General features: G+C 35.0%; 1 protein-coding gene across 2 annotated transcripts in view; it reads left to right on the top strand.

The window, feature by feature from the left end:
* WWC2 (WW and C2 domain containing 2) overlaps positions 1-21386 on the top strand; it is a 144318-nt gene that overhangs the window by 93678 nt on the left and 29254 nt on the right. For both annotated transcript variants that reach the window (XM_026699665.2, XM_087936353.1), the window contains exons 11-16: positions 1043-1656; positions 8892-9015; positions 10485-10565; positions 10660-10746; positions 15417-15609; positions 17995-18153. In XM_026699665.2, coding sequence (XP_026555450.1) covers positions 1043-1656; positions 8892-9015; positions 10485-10565; positions 10660-10746; positions 15417-15609; positions 17995-18153 — 1258 coding nt within the window. The remainder of the gene's footprint in view (positions 1-1042; positions 1657-8891; positions 9016-10484; positions 10566-10659; positions 10747-15416; positions 15610-17994; positions 18154-21386) is intronic.

The following is a 21386-nucleotide window of genomic DNA, read 5'->3' as shown; positions in this document are numbered from 1 at the left end:
CAGCTTTGCTGGGATTCACAAAATTGTGAAACAAATAGGTTGGCTGTTTCTACTATGAGCATCAATCAGTTCTGCATATGGAAACATTGTCACAAAGAAGGGTCATAAAACGAGGCAAAATTCACTGAACAATTGTCTGCTTAGCAACAGAAATTTTGGGCTCAATTGTAGTGATAAGTCGAGGACTACCTATATCATTTAGGCAAAAGTGAAAGGTATAAATCATGAATTTAAGTAAATTGCATCTTAGTTCAAGTGCTCATTTTCTCAACACATCTGTGCAGAGATGCAAATGACAATCACTAAGGAATAGCTTGTATTAATGTTCTTTTTATTGATTTCATAGTACTGTATTTCTTTAAGGGCAGCACTGCACTAATGTGATTCCATTTATTGAGAGAGTGTTTACTATGATTAATAACAGTGATCTAAAACTATCTAAATTTAGATTGGAGTTGTACATTGCTAAATACAAAACTACTTTCTTATTGTTCTAATTGTACTTTCTAATGTGTCCTCATGAAACTATTACAGTACTCAACAATATTTTAAAGTGGCAGAGATTGTCATACAATTTTGTGCAGTATTACACAAAAATTAATATATTTTAAAATCATGGATTTTAAAAAAAAAGAATTATAATTAAAGTGACTGAATTTTTCAGCCATATTTGCTTATATGTTTTTTTAAAAGGAGCTATCTATCTATCTAATGTTGCTGATAATAGAATAGAATAGAATAGAATAGAATAGAATAGAATAGAATAGAATAGAATAGAATAGAATAGAATAGAATACTTTATTGGCCAAGTGTGATTGGACACACAAGGAATTTGTCTTGGTGTAAATTAATACTCCGTCATCTGAAATTTATTTTTGGTAGTATTCAGACATCGCAAAATATGTTTCTTTTAAAAGGTATCATTATACTTATCAATTTCATGACCAACATGGATTAAATTTTAAGTTTTACCTGTGATTTGAGATCATCCGAATATACTGCTGATAGAATAGAATGACATATCTTTGCTTCTTTGTTGCAGCCTCTCTGCCAGTACGTTATCTGTGTCTTCGGGGAGCAGCATGGGATCCTTAGCATCTAGTCGAGGGTCTCTGAATACATCTAGTAGGGGATCACTGAATTCTCTTAACTCTACAGACCTCTACTACAACCAAGGTGATCAACCTGTAGATTTAGACTATCAATATAAGTTGGATTTCATATTACAAGAGAAATGTGGTTATATTCCTTCTGGCCCTATTACCACCATTCATGAAAATGAAGTGGTCAGCTCTCATGAGAAAATGGGATACAGTGACTCTTCCAGTTCTTTGGCAGCAAGTCATGCACCCAAAATAACTGAACCTCCTAAATCTGTCACATCATTCTCTTCAAGATCTTCCCTTTCATCATTGTCTCCTCCTGAATCACCTCTGGTTTTAGAAGGTGGCTTTTCAGTCCCTCCTCAAGATTCTCCATTACATCATTTTGCCACGGACTTTGAGGACTGTGATTTACCCAGTGACTTTACAAGCATTACTACCTGTGAGAAACAAATTTTGCTGGATTCTGAAACTAGAATGTCTTCTCAATCACTTAATGATAAATATCGCAATGAAAATGTTTCACAGAGCATATCACATTCAAGAAATACAGGTAAATATGTCTTACTATTCAAACTCAGCCAATTCTCCCTCTCTAGATTGAACTGAATTTCTGAAACTTAGCATCCAATATGTCCTCAGAAAATTTTTCCTTGATAATCTGAAAGGTCACTGTTAACAAATAAAATCATTAGCAGCTCAGCACATCACTTCTTTATGAAACTTTAAGAAATAGGACTAGATAAGAAAGATCCTGGGAGATTATATTTGAGAAACTACTATAAAAATGGGTGGAACTCTAAAAACTGGTTGTGGTGAAACAGCAACAGCAAACAAGCAAGCAAAAAAGAGATGGTATATGTACTAGAAAGAATTCACAGCAATAGGAAGATATGAAATAGTGGTGAATACCTGTAGTTTGAGTGTAGGATGAAAGTGAAGGCTCAAAGAATGAACCTTCACTCTCATAGGAAGATATACTGACAATAGAGGCACTGAGACAAAAACATTGGATAACTTTATAACAGGAAGATGTTCACAAAACCAGTGAGCTGCAATGGCATGATACAATCCCTTGAGAGCCTGTGCTGATGATATCTTCACTATTCTGTAGTTTCAAATGGCTCATTTAACAGCACAGGTAGAGAAGCTTTGCCCCAAATCTGTATAAAGATCTGAACTTAAACAGTCCATCATTTCCCCCATATTTTCTACTATCTGTTTCTGCCTATTAATTACTGAAGTTAAAATAACTTCAGGTATCTATGTGGGTTTAATAGTCCTTCCCTGTTGCAGTGAAACATCTAGAAAAAGATAATTTTTCCAATCTGGCAGCCTATTCTGCTTAGCTATTTGCAAAAGGGAGTTAAAAATAAGTAAGACATTTTAAAAGACAAATAACACTTTCATTATAGCTTGATTTTTCTTCATTACTGTTCATTTCATTAAATGAATAAAGTATGATGCTGTCAGATGAGAACATACTATTCATGGTTTCAAGGATTGGCTGAAATAAGGCTGGGGGAATGAATTGGCATGTTGCAGAGAAAGGTGTAAGTATATATTGAAAGCAATCATTCAAAAAAAGTGTGGATGTGACATAGTCATTCTAGAAATCTTATAAATTCATTAGTATGTTAAGTATTTGTTAGTGGATTAACAAAACCAATATTTTTAATTTAAACCTAATTATTTTAATGATGTTAGTAATTTTGCTCAAAAATACCCACTTTTAAGGCAGTCACAGTATTCTGTGTAGTTCCAAATATTCCTTCATTTTCCAGGGTATTTGTTTTATCACACAGTATGTATGCATTTCAGTCTTCCAGTTTTGTGACTGACCAAGGAGTTTCCATTTCTCTCTGTAATTTCTGCATTTCATTTCTTTCCATTATTTACTTCTAGCCATGGTTATTTGTTTGTGTGAATTATTTGTATGCTGCTTCTTAAAGTCATTCTAGGCAGCCTACAACAATATATTAAAAACAGCCATAAAATCCAAGTATTACAAATCTTTTTAAACATCCTCACAAATCTAATGTAGTTCAACTTTAATCCCCCCTCAGTTCCTGAGGGTTGTATGTATCTCTTCCTCATATTAATATTTCTGAAGAAGCGCTACATGCTGCCCAACAAATTATATTGCGATAAATAAATGCTGCAAGATTTTTTGTTGTTTTACAATAGTTTAACAGACAGTTCTTTGAAAACTGTAATGATGTCTGGTGTACAAATAATCACACAAGGTGATATTTCAAATTTGGGAGCAGCTGGTTGTTCAGAAGTTAAGTAAACTGCACGAATTTATTGTGAGTGAATTTGGATTTATTTGCCATCACAGGATCTTTATTTTTATTTATTTTTGCAAGATCAAACAATTTGTCCTTTAAATGTATAGAGATGTAATTTGCTCCCCCCCCCAAAAAAAATTGTACCACAAGGGTATAATAAGAAAGACAATAGTAATTCTTGTATCTCAAGGGAAGTTATTGCGAAGGAACTTTTCCCGTTGGCTTATTTAAAATCAAGAAGATAGGGCAGCCAAAGAGGCTGTTGCAGGGATGGAGATAGGAAACAGGAAGAAAACCAATAGCAACCATTTTTCTCACTGTAAAATGTGTCCAAAAATGAACATATTTTAAAGTAAAAATCATTCTGGATATGTCAACTTCTTAGAATGTTATACTTATGGTTGATTGTTATACTTATGGTTGGGATTAATATTTTAGTTTTCTTTTTGGCCTATATTCTGGTATGTAAGATAATGAAATCTATGATAGAAATATTCTAAACAATGCTAGATTAGTTTTAAGAGTTAGATTGAAGATACATGTTCAAAAACTTTTTTGCCCAGATTTTTGAATAATGTATTGCCATATTTTGGTTGAATACTTCAACCAAATATATACCTTTTCACATACAATTCTTTTAGTTAGAAATCACTGTTATTTAGTTACATGTGTAGAAATAAAAACATTATATAACAATGAAACTACATTTTATAGTGTCCTTCAACCAAATGGTGTTCCCAAAACAGTAATAAGAATGAATGTATAACATGTAACGTAAAGTATTGCTCAAAGCCTTGAGTGAAACCTGACCTCCTGGTGACTACATGAACATGCCATCCTATTTGCTTGGTAAAATACAGGATGTCTTTTCAATTTCCTAATGAAGTTTGCCACTCTATGGTTTCCTGATGTTTCCCTTTAACTACAGACCTGTTGGGACCCTTCTTAGATTTTCCAAAATCAGTTGAGAGTGGCTAGCTACTGTCACTTGCTGTGTCGGTTAAATAATTAAAATATGTAAATTTAAAAGTGTGGGGAAATAAGAAAGGAGTGTTTGCCATAAAGACAGTATAATGGATGCCATGAGAGGAAATTCTAGAAAACCTGGTCCAGCAGCAACCTGCCTCAGTTCAAATGGCAATAATACCCAGAGCAGCAATGAACTCAAAGCCAAAAGAAACAGACTGTAGGAACAGGTGTTCCCTTAAGTATTTCAACTCAAGTCATTGTATTTTGAAAGTAAGCCCCAATATCTTTAACTGTTCTTTGTGGCTAGGGTAAAGAATGGAAGTATCACTGACATTGTTGCTTAATTATGTAGATTAATGTTGGGGAACTTTGGGATTAAAGTACATTGTGTAGCAAGCAAATATTTGTAGTGAAAGAGGCTGGTTTACACTTCTGACACTGTGTCACTTGCCAACTTGTCCAAACCTGGCTCCCAGTATTGACAGTCTGCCATTTGCTCAGTTCCCTGAGCAAAATGAAGGATGGGGAAACTTTGCAATGCATACAATAATATTTCAGTGCTTACCTCAAGCTTAACACACTTAGTGAATGTACTAGATATGAAATGGTACATTCTGTAGATTATCACAAAACTGCTAACAGTGTAGAACAGGGTGTCAAATTCACGTTGTCCTGGCGGCATCACATGACATATCGAGACTTTTTCCTCCTTTGCTAAACTGGGCGTGGGCATGGGTGTGGCCAGCACTTCACGCATTCAGCCGCAGGATGGGAATTTGACAGCTCTGGTGTAGAATCTGCAGATGGTTGAGGACAGATACTTTTGGGATAGAAGTTTTTCTCACTTAGTTTGCAGGGAAAGGGATGAGAAAGATGGTAGATGTCTACTTTTTACAGCATGAGATTTTAATTAGCAAACTCTAACCCTCTCTAGTTCTTGAACAGCAATAATTCTACAGTGAGAATGACCATTTCAACCAATAGTGTGAATGACCATTTCAACCAAATACATCAATTGGAACATAGTAGAATTTCATTTTTGTTTCCCAAATCATATATGCACTTAATATATATATATATATATATATATATATATATATATATATATATATATATATATATATATATATATATAATATATATATATAAAATCCAATAATCCAAAAGGATCTTATGATTGGGTTTACATCTTGTCAAAACAAAGGAGAGAAAAAGGAATTATTTAAAGGGATCATGAATATGGCAGTTTGGTGTAGTAGTTAAAGCACCAGCCTAAAAATTGAGACCATGAGTTCAAATTCTGCCTAAGGCATGAGGCCAGCTGTGTGACCTTGGGCTAGTCCTTCTCTTTCAGCCATAGGAAGCAGGCAGGAGGAAAACCCATGAAATCTTGCAAAATAACCAAACAAACCTGCAGGGAATTGTCCAGGCAGTCAATACTGATATGAAGGCAAATAAATAATTATTTCCCATCACCCTTGGCCAGATCAAGCTTAATGTTTAATGATGTTTTGCTGATTCTTCCCCCAACACACAAAATGTGATCCCATTCTAAGGTTTTGAGGAGTTATCCCACTACTGAATGTTCATTCAAAAATATAAAACATATATTCACAAATATAAATCATTAGTCATTGATAACAATTATTAAATTAGTTAATTGTCACATCAGTTGGCAGTAGCTATAGTAGTCAACTTTTAGGTCAAGGGGCTTTGAGACTGTGTTGACTCCTAGAAACTGCCTCAATGAGTCTCTCCTGTTTTCTTGCCAGTGATTTTTTTTATATTTAATTCGCCATTGTCATCTTCTTTCTAGGCTAAGAGGGAGGGACCCTCAAAGTCAGCCCATCTGGTTTCCTGTGGTGGGACTAGAGCTCATGGTCTCCATGTCTTTAGCCTGGTACCTTAAGCTAAGCAGGGCCAGCTGTGGCCAATTCTTGAACATAGGCCATCAGGTAATTTTACTATAGGTTAGCCTAGATTGTAAAACAAAACAAAACAAAGCAAAAAGATGGTTCATGAAAACTCCAGAATGGATGTTGCTTGTCTTTAGTTTGAGTTTTAATTGCAGGTTAACCAGAGTGGGAGAAGAAAGTGAAACGTCAGAGAACAATTTGGAACAATAACAGTATTGTACAATTGCATGTATATTCAATCAGAATTACCCATTACATTTAGAGGATATGAATGCATAAATAAGTTAATTTTATCTAATTCTCAAAATTACAAAGCCCCATGTCAGGTAACATACTTTGGGATGTTAAACATTTTTTGTCAAAATTAATTTTGAGGATTATTAAAAATTATTTTGAGACTTTTATTTCTGTATTTATAATGTACATTCTCCATTATACAAACTCTAATTTCCTGAATTCAGTAAAGGTCCTTTAACTGTCATTGGAAAAACATATTGGTTATCCCATCTCCTCTAGTTTAAAACTCCAGAACTTGCAAGGCTCTCACTCAGGCCTACTGATGGACTGAATATGCCAATGCAGGTACAGAGCACCAAATTAGGAAGGGTTATTATAGTCCCTGTCTCATAATCAATCGAATGCAGTGAAAAGCTTCCTAAAGTTATGCAAATACTTGAATTACATCCAGTTTCAAATTTATATCTTGTAATTCTACTGATTTTTGATAGATCAATAAAACTTGATCTTTAGTTTTGCTCGCTTTGAAATCAATCAGTTCTAGATTTGATTTGAACAGAGCCTTTGATAATGCTGCACATGCTTGTATTTTCTCTGCAGCTTTACTTTGGTCAGAGGAAACTCTGTCTCCTGCACACTGCTTTTTTTCTGTGCAGAGTTTCTTTTGGAATAACAGATTAAGAATAACTGTAAAGTTCTCTCATAGATAGTCTCTGTCATTGTCAAAGTCGATTCCAGATTGCTGTGCTTATTCCTGAGGGTAATCAATAAATCATGTCATCACCTTCACCTCTCTCAAAGTGGTGAAAGAAAAAGCACTTCATCATCAAGGAAAAAGCATCCCTACTGCTATAAATGAAAGGAAAAATGCAGCAATCAATCCTCTAATCTGAAGCCTTAAAATTTAAACGTCTTAACAAGATGTAAAGTCATGACTCAAGAGAGGGGGGTTGTAATGCATACCAACACATTTGGTTCCTTGATAGATAAAAGAACTCCATGCACTTGCAAGTTATCACATTACAACATACTGCTTACATTGATTGTATGTACTATGGTTTCTGCAGGAAAACTAGCAAGAATCAGGAGAAAGAAATTTGAATTTTCTCTTAAATTTTGTGGTAGAGTCCTAGATTCTGTCACTGGTGAATCCAAAACAGAACTGGGATTTGTATCTTACCATATAGAAATTTCAGAAAGGAATTTTTTTTAAAAAGTATTTAGAATCTAATTTGTTTGTTGTCAAAAGTCTTTAGTTTATTATGACACTCTGGCATTCCATTTGAAAGCACTCTCAAACATTGTGCTTTGCAGTGTTTCTCCAATATGATTGTAATGGCAACAATGAAACTGGGAAAGATTTCTGAATAAAGGTGAACCTGACTTTGGTCAGTGGTGAGCTGCTGCATGGTTGCACGTTTCAGTCGAACCCTTAGTTGTGATCACTGGCTGGGCCCGCCAACCCATCCTTGTGCTAACCTTTCTATAGATAACTAACTTTCTGGCTTGTTTCCCCTGATCACGCTGCCCAGCTGAGTTCCGCGCAACCCCTGCTGTACTCACCGTAGCTGCCTGAGTTAATTTGCTGTTTGTTTAGAGCTCTGTTTCAGTCCCAAAGGGGCGTGCATGCTCACAACCAGCAAACCGGCTGGTAACGTAAGTGCAGCCCACCTCTGACATTGGTAGACATTTTAAGCTGTTTAAATCTCAGAAATTCAACCATTTTGTATAGATGTTCTGATGAAATTATATGTTCCTATTTCCTATTAAGCAATAGGTTGGGACTCGGGGTGCATTATAGCTTAAAATGTTTGTTGCTTAAGATAAAAAGGCGTGGTCTTATATTGTTTGTGCAAAAATTAAGAAATTTCAATAGTAGCTATACAGCAAAATTACAACTATATATCTCGATAGCAGGTTAATGGTTGGAAGATGAGACAGATAGTTCTGTTGCCAAAAAATCCATTGAGCTCAGCACTATTGGTTCTGAAAATAGTCCCTTATTCTGAAATTGCCAACTTATTCTACCTAATGCTAGGACCTGACTCAACTGGCACATTCTTCTAAAGAAGAGAACTCTCTGGCTTTTTTGATTTTGAGAAGAGGAAAAATTGATGGGTGAATGATAGGGATCCTTTACTTTTAAGAGTTTCAGAAAAATAATATGTTGCTTTTTAAGCCTTATAAATTCACATAGTGGTAAAGAAGCCTCATTCTAAATCTGAAAAGTTTGAATACTATTTCAATACATATAATGCTTGTGATGAAATTTAATTACACTTTTGGAACACAGAATCTTCTATTTCAGTCTGACCGGAAGTTGAGAATGCTTTTCTTATTCACAGCCTAAAATGAACATTCTTTCCCTGACCTAGGTATTGACTTTTCAAGAAGAACAAGAGCTCATTTGCTTGATGAGAAGACAGACTGTGTATCTGCTGCTGTATCTGATGAGTCTGTGGCTGGAGACAGTGGTGTATATGAAGCTTCTGTAAAACAGTAGGTTTAAAGCCAGGAATATTCCTATTTGTCAGAAAACAAAATTTACATTACATTCAAACATTTGGCTTTGCATCCTCCAGAAATTTCAAAACAAATTAGAAAAATTAATAAAATGATTATAATAAAAAAAAATAATCAGAAAAATTAACAATCAGAAGAATAAAGAATCAGTGGAACAGATTAAGCATTCTCCTAGGTAAAAAAAATAACACCTTAAAAATCTGTGTATTAATATCAACACTGGAAAACATTCTCCGTAGACCTAATTTAAATTTTAAAATAGTACAATTGAAGAGTTTGAAAACTGATCAGTCCTCATTATGGAACATTCTAATATGTTTAAAAAATAATTAAATATTCAGATAATTTTTTTAACAAGACTATGCAGGCATTTAAAATGGAGAGTACATGCTTTATTGAAGGATAATATTTTAAAAATGCACAATAATTTTATTTTATTTAAAATTTTCATTTGCCACCCATCTCATATACAACAACTCTGGGCAGTTTATAGCATAAAGCATTAAAAAAGAAAAGATATTAAAATTAACAGTCATGGCACAGAACAAATAAAAATCATTCACCCTTGCAAACTGTTAAAATAAGATGGGAAAGGTGGGAGCAGGACACACAAGGGATGGGGAGAGGGGATTAGATACTAATTAATCAACCATCTCCAGCATGAAGTTCCTCTACTAGGTCCCAAGCCACCTGGTAGAGCAGGCCTTGAGACTCTTTCAAAATTACAGGAGGGTAGGATGTTCCAGAAGGCAGGAGCTATGACAGCGAAGGCTCTCCTCCTGGAGCCGACCAGCTGAAATTCCTTCGCTGACAGGATCTGCAGCATTCCCCCTCTGCCAGTACAGGTGGTATGGGCCAATCCCATCAGGATGAGACGGCACCTCAAGTAAGGTTAATGAACATAGCAAAAGTAATACATTAATTTAAGCAAAGAAATAGAAAACAGAAAAGTTGTTCCAATATTGACCTAAAAATTCCAATGTAATCTTATAATCCTAGTTTAGTAATTTCAAATACATGAGATCATGTCTGTACAAACTATTAACGTTTTTATTTTGTCTTTTTTCCAAATTCCATTTGTTTGTAATCAACGTATGAAAACTTCCTTCATTTTATATAGCCAAACAATATGCAGATCATGCAAATTATTATGATCTTAAAGTATGAGACCTTCAAATAAATTGCTGTTAGTAAGATAATATTTAGCATTTTACCGAAATGCATGTTACCTAAATATCACATTTCAATAGCTTCAGTATTCATGAAGAACATTCCCCACACAAATTTATTTCTGTATAGTAAAAATGAAATGTATTAGCATTACAAAGAATAAAACATTGAACAAAATTTACCAATTATGTGCTCAAGTATGTTTGACTTCAATTTCCAGTCAGCAAAAGTATTTCTATCATTGCCATTGATCTATCTTAAACTCTGTTCCCTAGACCCAATAGTAATGAAGAAGTCACATGTAGTGAAAATGATACCACAATGCTGGAAACTGCTCAAGTACAAATAGGACTCCGGTGAGTCACTACATATATTAAGATAGTTTCTACTGACCATTGTAAATATGTGATGTCTAATGCAGGGTTTTTCCTCTCATCATCTTCTTAACAGATATGATACAAAGAGCTCAAGTTTTGTGATCGTTATAACGCAGTTACAAAATCTTCAGGCTCTTTCAATATTCCCTGGTAACAAAATGTAAGTAAAATGCTTTTCTGACAATGCTACTTTTTGAAGTCTAGGAATTCATTATTAAGCATTTGCCTTTTCAGGAAATCAAAGTGCATTTATAACACACAGGGAGCAGGGAGCATAGATATGTCAGCTTGAATCTTCTTCCATTTTTTAAGTGCTACAAGTGTGGGCTGCTAGAATGTGCATCCAGCCAACCACCTTCATCTGAATTATCAGTGCTTTCATGAGCCTATTAGACATCTGCTGCAGTGGTGGGATTCAATTTTTTTTTACTACCAGTTCTGTGGGAGTGGCTTGGTGGGCGTGGCAGGGGAAGGATACTGTAAAACCTCCAGGCAGAGGTGGTATTTGCTGGTTCTCCGAACTACTCAAAATTTCCACTACTGGTTTTCTAGAACTGGTCAGAACCTGCTGAATACCACCTCTGATCTGCTGGCTAATTGGAACACAGGATATGATTCATTCTTAGCTAGGACAGGAATGTCCCCTTTACCATTTTTATTTTATTCAAAAGATTAAAATAGAAAATACAAAAGAAAAAAAATTAAACAGAGACAAAACAAAACTGGACAAAAACATTAAAAAATGTGGTAAAAAAACCCAAAGACAAAAACCCATATTCCCCCCCCACCCCAGTTGAACACTGACAAATCTATTATAACAATAATACCTTCCCTCTACCTGTACAAAACAGGTCCAAAACTTATAACCTTCTACATCTATTTGAAACCCAACTGACCTGCCATATATATTACATATATGAAAGAAAAAAAATAGTTAACAGGTTAAACAGCAGTGAAGTTAAAGTTCAAAGCACTCTATTAACAGTTATTGTAATTTATTCATAGAAAGTCTGCACGGTTTCTTATTTACCACAAATAACTCAATTATTATCTCTGATCAGTCCAGGATCAAATACCCCTGTTTGGTTCTTAATAATAAAACCTTTCCTTAGATTTTTAATTGAGAACTTTCCCAACAATTGCATTTCATTTCCAAAGTTCATAAGTCTCTGTTATAAATTTCTTTAATAACATCCATTGTTGAATAATTCTTCTTGACAGGAATGAAAAGGATGGAAATTTGCCACATTAACATGTTCTTTTCTTTTTATATTTCTGGATTTTATCCACAATAGTTTTCAAGTCTTGCTTTGCTTTTATAGTTTTTTCTGTAAACCATGGGTCCCCAACCCCCAGGCCACAGTTCAGTATCAGTGGTCTGTAAGGAACTGGGCCACACAATCAGTGGGCATGCAAGCAAAGCTTTATCTGAGCATTGCAGGATCTAGACTGCGCGTGAAACCATCTCTTCCCCTCCAATATGTGGAAAAATTGTTTTCTACAAAATTGCTCTCTGGTGCCAGAAAAGTCTGAGAATGGCTGCTGTAAAGGATGACTGCATATCACTGAACCACATGAAAATGTATGCAGTTTCTGATTAGAAAAAAAAACCTTGACCAATTTAAGATTTTCCTTTTCTCTGAAAATCTCTTTCTTATTCTTCCTTTCAGTCTTTTTCTTCAGTCCATACAGGTAGTCCTTGACTTATGACTGATTGCTTCATGACTATTTACATTTAAGATAGCCAAAGAACAAGTGGTTTATTGCTGTAAAGCACCTTCCAGATATTATAAATGATTGCACTCTCCCCTCCCTGTGATCACATATTGGGTACTTGGCAAAGAGCTGGTGTGGTATCCTGTGGTCACATGACCATAATTTGCTATGATTTTTGCAGGCTTCTGTCATTTCTACCATTTGAATGAATGGATTTACTTAAAGACCGCCATGGTCATTTACCCACAATGAGGGAAAATATCATGAAAACACTTCTGGTCACTTGTGAGTCTCAACTTATGAGTGTTATGAGATTATCAGATTTCCTCTCCCAAATGTAGTCATAAGTTGAAGACTCCCAGTTCCATTTCCTTATTTCCTCAAACAAATAACCTTCTCTTCCACCTTGTCTGCTGTCTGCTGTGATAAGGTTTTTAAGATTTTAGGGATGTTTCCATGACACTTCACAACAACTGTCAAAAGTCAGGTGTGCTTGAATCTAGCTAAATTAAAACAGAGTGAGATGGGTAAAACACACCAGCTTTTTAATCTTTTAAAATCATTAAGTAAAGAGCATTTTGACTTTTTGGCTTTTAATAGACTCCAAGAAATACTCTTTAAATAAAATCCATTTGATAGTGAGCAGAAAGTACTTCTCCAGAAGGAGCTGTTCTTAAACTGAACAAACTTTTGTGTTGGGTTTGAGATTTGCATGCTGCCTGGAGACATTTTAAGCATTCATTGTCTGAATGTCTGAGTTGTATTTGCATTTCAAAGAAAATACAGTTTCATTTTCTCATTTGAAGAGCAAAGCATGAAATTCTGTTTTTACTAGGAGCACTTATTTCAGCCTAGATAGTTTAATCTCTACAAATATTGATAATTGTGAGAACTACTGTTTACACAGCAATATAAAACAGGTCTGCTCCCCAACTTCATTTCACACTGGAAAATGTTTCAGGAGCTTGAAAAAAGATAGGAAAGCCACACATCTTCATTGGCATATGTTTGATTTTGTTTTTACATTCCCTTTTTTTCTTTTCAACAATACATGAAAAGTACTCCCATATTTCTAAATTATAGTGTGGAAAGAAGTAGCTATACCTTGATGTGATGATGACACAGCATACCTCTGTCATTTTGATGATTGGAAAAGTAAAACCATGTGTTGTCTCTCATAAAATAGACATGAATCAAATTAAATTACTTCAGACAGATAGCTCACTGCCTAATCTCTGTCTAAGAACACCCAACAAAGGGAAGCTCACCAATTCCATGAGTAATCAGTACAAGAGATGTTTCTCTTACTTGTTAGAATGTTTTTCTGACATTTAGTCAGAATCTGCCTTCATGTAATAATCAGTTCATTATTCTGTATCTTGCATCCTTTCAGTTGTCTTTTTCTCAAGTTCATTCAAACTCTCTTCATTGAACTTACCTCCCACTTGGAAGTTTGAGAGTTCAATCCTAGGTAGCAGCAATTTTTTCTCTCCTAGGGTTCAAAGAAAAAATACCTACTGCAAACTGTATGGCATCAGGAAGGGCATCCGGCCAGTAAATGCTCAGCTCCATCCAGTCATCCTGAGTCTACCCCAAATTAAGGAATTACAGGGTTGTAAAAAGGGAGTGAGTTTTTTTTATGCTTTGGGCATTACATTTTCACTGACGCAGCCTAAAATTGTATTTGTGTTTTTTACAGCTATATCACACTGCTGGATCATCTTCAGTTTGCAGTAAACTTTTTCAGAAGTTCTGTTGCTATCCTATAAACTCTGCATTTAATTTTTGCTTTCTAATTCCAATTAAAACATATTTTTATTTTATTTAGTCAATGATCAGCAACATAAGAAAGGAAGTAAAAGACAACAATTACAACCAGGATTGACAGGGAGAATTGAATGTAATTGCTGTATATATCAGCAACTATAAAATAAATCAAGTATGATATATCTGAAACATCCATATTACAATAATAATATACTTATTTACATAATAAATCTAATCTCATAAAACTATGCATTAAAATATAGGTCCTTTAAAATTATTTAGAATTTGGCTACTGTGTGAGCGGTGTCTGGATTTGGATCCTGGAGAAGATGGCGCACATAGAAATTATTTGCTCTTCCAAGAAATCTCTCTAATAGAGGGAATATATGCATTGATCTGATGCCCCCATAGAACTCATAGCACAATAAGACAGGTCTTCAACTTTTCCATTCTCACATGTACACATTCACGTGCAATTGAGGTTTTATCATACCTGCCCTGCAGGAGTGCTGAGAGGAGAAAACATAAAGTTCCTTCATTTCCCTCAGTATTTATAGGATGCTGAGTCCTGTGCTTCCTGCAGAGATGTTAAAGTGACACAGAATATTATTGTAGCAATTCTTTGCACTATTGTTTATCCTGAGCAGTACCAGCAGGAAAGGATCATTGTTAGTAGACTTGATAAGTCTTGGAAATTGTTCTGTCATGTTCCTAACCCTGGCATCTGACAGACAGAAAATTTTACAAGCCATTTGGTTGATTTGTCATACTTTTTTTTTAATTCCCTGTAGTGGTGAATCATTAATGTGACTCTTCTGGAGATTTACCCATAAACCCCTAGAGAATGTGCTTTCCTGCTGTTTTCAAGAAAAGAGGAAAGCATGTTTTGAAAACTGATTCACAATGTACCTGTTGTTGTGACTCGGGAACAAAGCTGGTAGAGCTGCTACTCTCACATAAGCATTGCTCCTATTGTTGTTGACTGTGGCAGCAATGCTCTCACCTGTCAATGACTAGAGCATTGTGGAAATGAGGCAGGAACTATTCCTTCCCTTCTAATTTACAGATTCTGTTTGTTCTGTAGAAAGTCACTTGTATCTGTCAGGACCCACAACTTGCAATCAGCATTTGTGAATGTGAAATAAATAGAAATTCAAATTTAGTGTATCTGTGGAGGAAGGAAGAAGCTTATATTTCCTGCCTGTTGTCTCCCATAATTTTCTCTTCCTTAAATGGGAAAAATATTTTTATGTCATTTCTAAATAAGTATATTGCATAACATAATATGGAAAGACGCTTTACAGTGAATTTAAGTTATCTTTCTGTTATTTTTCTTCTTATCTTTAGATATTTTAGACTTGCACTTCTTCCACCTTCAACTGACATCAGCTGTCTATTCCGTACAAAGTTCCATCCTGCTACTGAACCTCTTTTATTTAGTGAGATGTTCAGAACAGTTCTTTCCCAGGCAGTCTTGCAGAAAAAAACTTTGAGAGTAGATATCTGCTCTGTCAGTAAAAGTCACCAAGAAGAATGTCTAGTAAGTATCATTTAATATGATAATTGGTTTTATTTTGATCTTTTTCACCCTTCTTGTGAATGTATAAGAGTCTTTTGAGCAATGTATTAACAATCTTTATAGGTCTGGGCATAGTCACCTTTGATCCTAAGTGATTCTTCTTGCCACTTTCATGAGAACTACACTTCCTAAAGATTTAAATAGCAAGGCCCTAGTGCAAATATTTCAGCAGGGTGGTTTAAATGTGATTTCCCACACTTGCAGTTCATGTTTTGTTTCCTATGCTATGTTTTGCACTGTTCCTAGGCCTGTGCTCTGGACTGGACTAAAAGCTACAGCTAATCTAATATATAGAAGCTCAACTGCTGATTAGAATACTGTAGATACATCACATCTATACCAAAATATCTCCATTACCTGTCGTTCTCCTACCAAAGAGATTCAAGATGACGAAATTAGTATTAGTCCTAAAAAGGGAGCATGTTGCCTTAGCATCTTCATGTATGTAATATTCCTGGTACTTAATGTTCTTGAGGCAAGGTCCTGCATTCTGTACCACACGTGGCATAAGTAAATCTCAGCAGTCCTCTGCAGAACATCACTCGAATGCAGCCATTTAGGTACTTTTTTAAAAATATATTCTTTTTTTTAGGGAGCTTTTCACCAACCAACTTGTTTTTATTAATATTATTAGTCCTTTTAATAACTAGTGTTCTAGCACTTTTTACTAGCATTAACTCTTTCTGGTATTAATGCAAATGAGAAATGGCATACAAATATTTAAATAAATAGAAATAATTGAATTTACTTTCCTTGCCCCATTTACTTGAGAGGCTAAATGCTTGAATAGTTTTTCACACTCAAGATAATGAAAGAAGCACTTCTGATGCCACTGCAGAGAAAAACTGCAAGGCTTTGCTTGTTATAGTTTCATTTAAATGAGGAAAGGGAGAAGATAAATATTTTTTTCTGTGGGTTTTATGATGATGCAATTTCCTAGGTTAATATTTATTGTGGTTAACCTTTTCAAAGAGCAGTCATGACATACAATTTGGCCAATTGAATGTCTATAACTTCCATCCATCCATAACTGTGCTTAATTTATTTGAAAGGTTTTGCAGTGACTTTGGTCCGTGGAAACTATGGTTACTATTTTTGACAAGTGGTCTTTCAACCAAATATTAGCCAGGAAATTTAACAATCCCATGCTTGGGATTTCTCATGCGAGGGCATTGAGCCTAGGACCTCATTTATGCAAAACTTGTATCTGACTTCAGTGGCAAAGGTGCATCCAGTGAAAATGTTCTACTTCTTGTACATAACATTATCATACTTAGAAGCAGACTTGCTATTTTTCTTAGAATAGAATTATTCCTACCTGTAATTGATTGTCAAAATGGAAGTGTAATGATTAATAATTTCAGACATAGGCAATATAAATAGATGGTGTCCAAAGCCTTTTTATACAATAAAGCTAACAAAAACTCTAGATATGAGCTTACATTTTCTTTTCTTGCATATAAAGCCACATTTTTTCCTCATGAATAAGATGGACTGAGGCCAACTGTATTTTGCCTCGGGCATTAACCTAGCCAGTGCTTTCTCCTGCATCGATCTATTGCACTGATTAGATTTATAGTGTATAACTCTGTTTTCTTTTTGGATATGTATTGTATGTCTGATCTGTAATTAATCAAATGATCTGTTTATTTTTGATTTAAATAAACCCCTTAAACTTCCCTTTTAATTCAGATTGAGCAACAAGTAAGAACAAAAACAAAAAATTTACCAAATAAATTCACAGGATAAATAATAATATCATAATCTTTTCTGTTTTCATGTGCAACTCCTGACTACTCTCTTGGCACTTTAATGCTTTACATCCTTTTATCTTACAAGCCAAGGACTCTTGTGCCCTTAATCCCTCAAGATTTATCATGAACCAGAATTACTTTAACACTTGTGCCAACTGCTCCAAATAAATTCCATTCATCTTCCCTCTTTCTTTATCTTTGTGCTTTCCCTTCACTTTTCAGTTTAAAACATGTTTCTGAAATTTCCCTCTTGAGAGATAGATGAATCCTATTCATCGGGCTTTTATAGAATGGGCACCTCACATATTGCATTATAACCATAATAGAAAAGATCACTCTGCATCACGTGGAAAGTCTTCCTTACCTAATACTTATAAAACTTAGTTGCATTGTTATTTGACTTCAGTTGTAATATTGGTCTTAAATGCTATATTTTAATGCAAAAGATATAAATATATAATTGATGTTTTAAATAATTCTAATGTAAAAAGGCTTTGGAGAATAATTTTTGATTGCTGAAGCAAACATTTCAATGGTATCATTTGTTTTTACATAACTTAAAATTCTGTAACAAATATACATTGTTTTGTAGGGTGGAATCCAGATAAGTCTCGGAGATGTGTCCTTTTCAAATGAGCTATCTACTCTGTGGTATAATTTGCTATCTTCTAAACTCACTGCTGGAAAAAGGCATGTGAAACCAAAGAAGTATTCAGTCTTTGTGGCAGCCAATCCATCACCTGGTTCCTTGGTAAGCTGATTGCTAGAAAAAACAGTGGCACCAGTTAAATAGTTGTGCTACATTATTATGTATAGCCTCAGTTGCTATATGTCTCATTATCATAAATAGAAGTATAATTAGGCTTCCAGTTGACTTTTTCTGCTTGCAGCAATGGCTAAACAAACAATGAACGTTATAAATGAATTGCTAAATCTTGATTATGAGAAAAGCAATAAGCCAGAGTTCCTTGTCAGAATATATTGCTAAAAAACAGAAGCAAATGCAGTCAAGCTTATGTACAACTTCTTCATTATAAGGAACAGCATGCTTACCCTAACATTCAAACATTATTTATTGAAGTACAAGGGAATCAGGTGTAAAATGCATATTGCCACATTAAACTTCTTCTGTCAGTAGTTTGCTCACTTGTGTAATAAAATGATTAAGGAGTTTGAGAGGACTGGAGAAACTCAGATTCTTAAATATCTTCATAAATGATCCAGATGTGGGTCTAGAAGGGGAATTCATAAAAAATTTGGAGATGACACTAAGCTGGCAGAAATAGCCAACACACCAGAAGACAATCTCAAGATCAGATAGATCTTGACAGGCTTGAACACTGGTCCCTATATAACAAAATAAAATTCAGCATAGATAAAAGTAAGGTTCTACACTTAGGTAAGAAAAACCAACTGTATAGATAAAGGTTAGGTGAAACTTGGCTTAGTGCCAATAATTTTGAGAGGAATCTTGGACAGTCATTTAAATATGAGCCAGCAGTATTATGCAACAGCCAAAAAACCCAATGCAATCCTACTCTCAATCCTTTCCAACTCTGGAGAAAGGTGGGTATATTTAGTCTAATGAAAAGAAGGACTAGGGGAGACATGATAGCAATGTTCCAAGATTTGAGGGCATCAAACTATTTTCCAAAGCACCAAAAGACAAGACTAGAAACAGTGGATGAAAACTAAGGAGAAGCAACATAGAATTAAGGAGAAATTTCCTAACGGTGAGAGCGATCAACCAATACAGCAACCAGCCTTCAGAAATTGTGGGTGCTCCATCACTGGAGGCTTTCAGAAAGAGACTGGACAATCATTTATCTGAAATGGTAACTAAATGGTAGCTAATTTAACTAGAAGACCTCCAAGGTCCCTTCCAACTCTATTATTCTATGTTCTATGTTTCGTTGTCGGAAAACATTGGAGGAAGCAATGCTATGTATACCACTGTGAGTTCCTAGGAGAAAGATGAAATATCAATCACTCAAATAAATCAATAAATGAAGAGTAGTGAAATATAACAGATTACAGATAATCAGAGTTGGAAGGGACCTTGTAGGTCATCTACTCCAACCCCTCCGCCCAAGCGGGAGACCCTACCATTTCTGACAAATGGGAGTCAAATCTCTTCTTGAAGTCTCAAGTGATGACACTCCCACAATTTCCGAGGGCAAGCTGTTCCATTTGTTTGATTGTTTTCACTGTCAGAAAGTTTCTCCTTATTTCCAGGTTAAATCTCTCCTTGTTCAATTTCTATCCATTATTCCTTATCTGGCCTACAGGTGCTTTAGAAAAAAGCTTGATCCCCTCCTCTCTGTGGCAACCCCTCAAATATTGGAAGACTTCAATCATGTCTCCCCTGGTCCTTCTCTTCACTAGAGTAGCCATGCCCAGTTCCTGTAACCGTTCTTCATATGTTTTAGTCTCCAATCCTCTAATCATCCTGGTTTCTCTTCTCTGTACTTTTCCTAGAGTCTCAACATCTTTTTTATAATGTGGTGACCAAAATTGGATGCAGTACTCTAGGTGAGCCTTACTAAGGCTTTATAGAGTGGTATTAGTACCTCACGTGATCTCGATTATCCCTCTGTTAATGCAACTTAGGATTGTATTAGCTTTTTTGGCTGCTGCTGCATACTCCTGGCTCATATTTAGCTGGTTGTCCATTAAGATTTCAAGATCCTTCTCACAGTTACTGCTATTGAGCCTGGTTTCACCCAGTCAATATGTGTACTTTTGTTTTTTCTTGCCTAAGTGTAGGACTTTACTTTTCTCTACATTGAATTTCATTTTGTTAGATACAGCCCAGTGTTCTAGTCTGTCAAGATCCATCTGGATCTTGAGCCTATATTCTTGGGTGTTAACTATTCCTGCCAGCTTCATATCATCTGCAAATTTGGTAAGTTCCCCTTCTATTCCCTCATCTAAGTCATTAATGAAGATATTGAAGAGTACTGGGCCTAAGATGGAACCTTGTGGCACTCCACTGCTTACTTCCCTCCATGTAGACTTAGACCCATTAAGGACTACTCGTTGAGTATGGTTTGTCAGCCAGTTGCGAATCTATCTGGTGGTGATGCTATCTATTCCACTTTTTTCTAGTATACCAAGAAGTAGGTTGTGGTCTACTTTGTTGAATGCCTTGCTGAAATCTAAATATATTATGTCCACAGTATTTTGCTGGTCTACTAATTTAGTCACTATGTTGAAGAATAACTGCTCTTCCTAAATGCTATTTTTCTGCTGGCAAGCAGCTGATTATTTTTTTCACAGAATGTAATATTCATAAGTGTTTATAGTCTACTCTATTTTCCCCATTTTAATTTCATTATACTTGAACACCTATTCCAAACAACTAAATGTAGGTTAATATAGTACTTCATTTACACCAGACTTCAAATCAGTGAATATATTTTTCTGTTTCCTTTGAATGATAGTGAGTGAAAACAAAACATTGTTTTAATGAATGTACATGCAAAATCTAGGGTATATGAATCTCATAATATAGATAATTCCCAGTTTTAAACTGGAAAATCAATTGAAAGATCTAGATTAATGATTTGTAAGTGTCAGAGACCAATATAACTTGTTGCTTTTGCCTACAAATTGTGAATTAAAACTTAGTCTTTAGTGATCTGCATGTCGGTATTTTTGTTGTCTTGTCTATGTCATTTTTGAAAAGAATTTTATTTATTATATTCAAATATAAAGTTTTGTTATAGGTCTGATTTTCACAATATATGTAACGAATTCTAAGAGGATGTCATGCAGCAATTCAAGGTTTAAATCAGTCTTGAGTGTTTCATGATGTAATCCACCCTCTGTAAATACTTGTGTCCTTGTTAAATTTAATCTGAAAGGTTTCAGCAGCTTTGTGATTTTCTGGGCTCAGTCCATCTACATAATCATTACAGACCAGGTGTATTACTGGCATTACTTCTTACATATTTTAGTACAAGTAGAGCTGCTTTCCATGTC

Source organism: Pseudonaja textilis, chromosome 6, assembly GCF_049901715.1.
Source record: "Pseudonaja textilis isolate UNSWEBS1 chromosome 6, rPseTex1.2, whole genome shotgun sequence".
NCBI classification, from domain to species: Eukaryota; Metazoa; Chordata; class Lepidosauria; order Squamata; family Elapidae; genus Pseudonaja; species Pseudonaja textilis.
The sequence above is the reverse complement of the archived record's forward strand: the minus strand, read 5'-3'. Positions and strand labels throughout refer to the sequence as shown.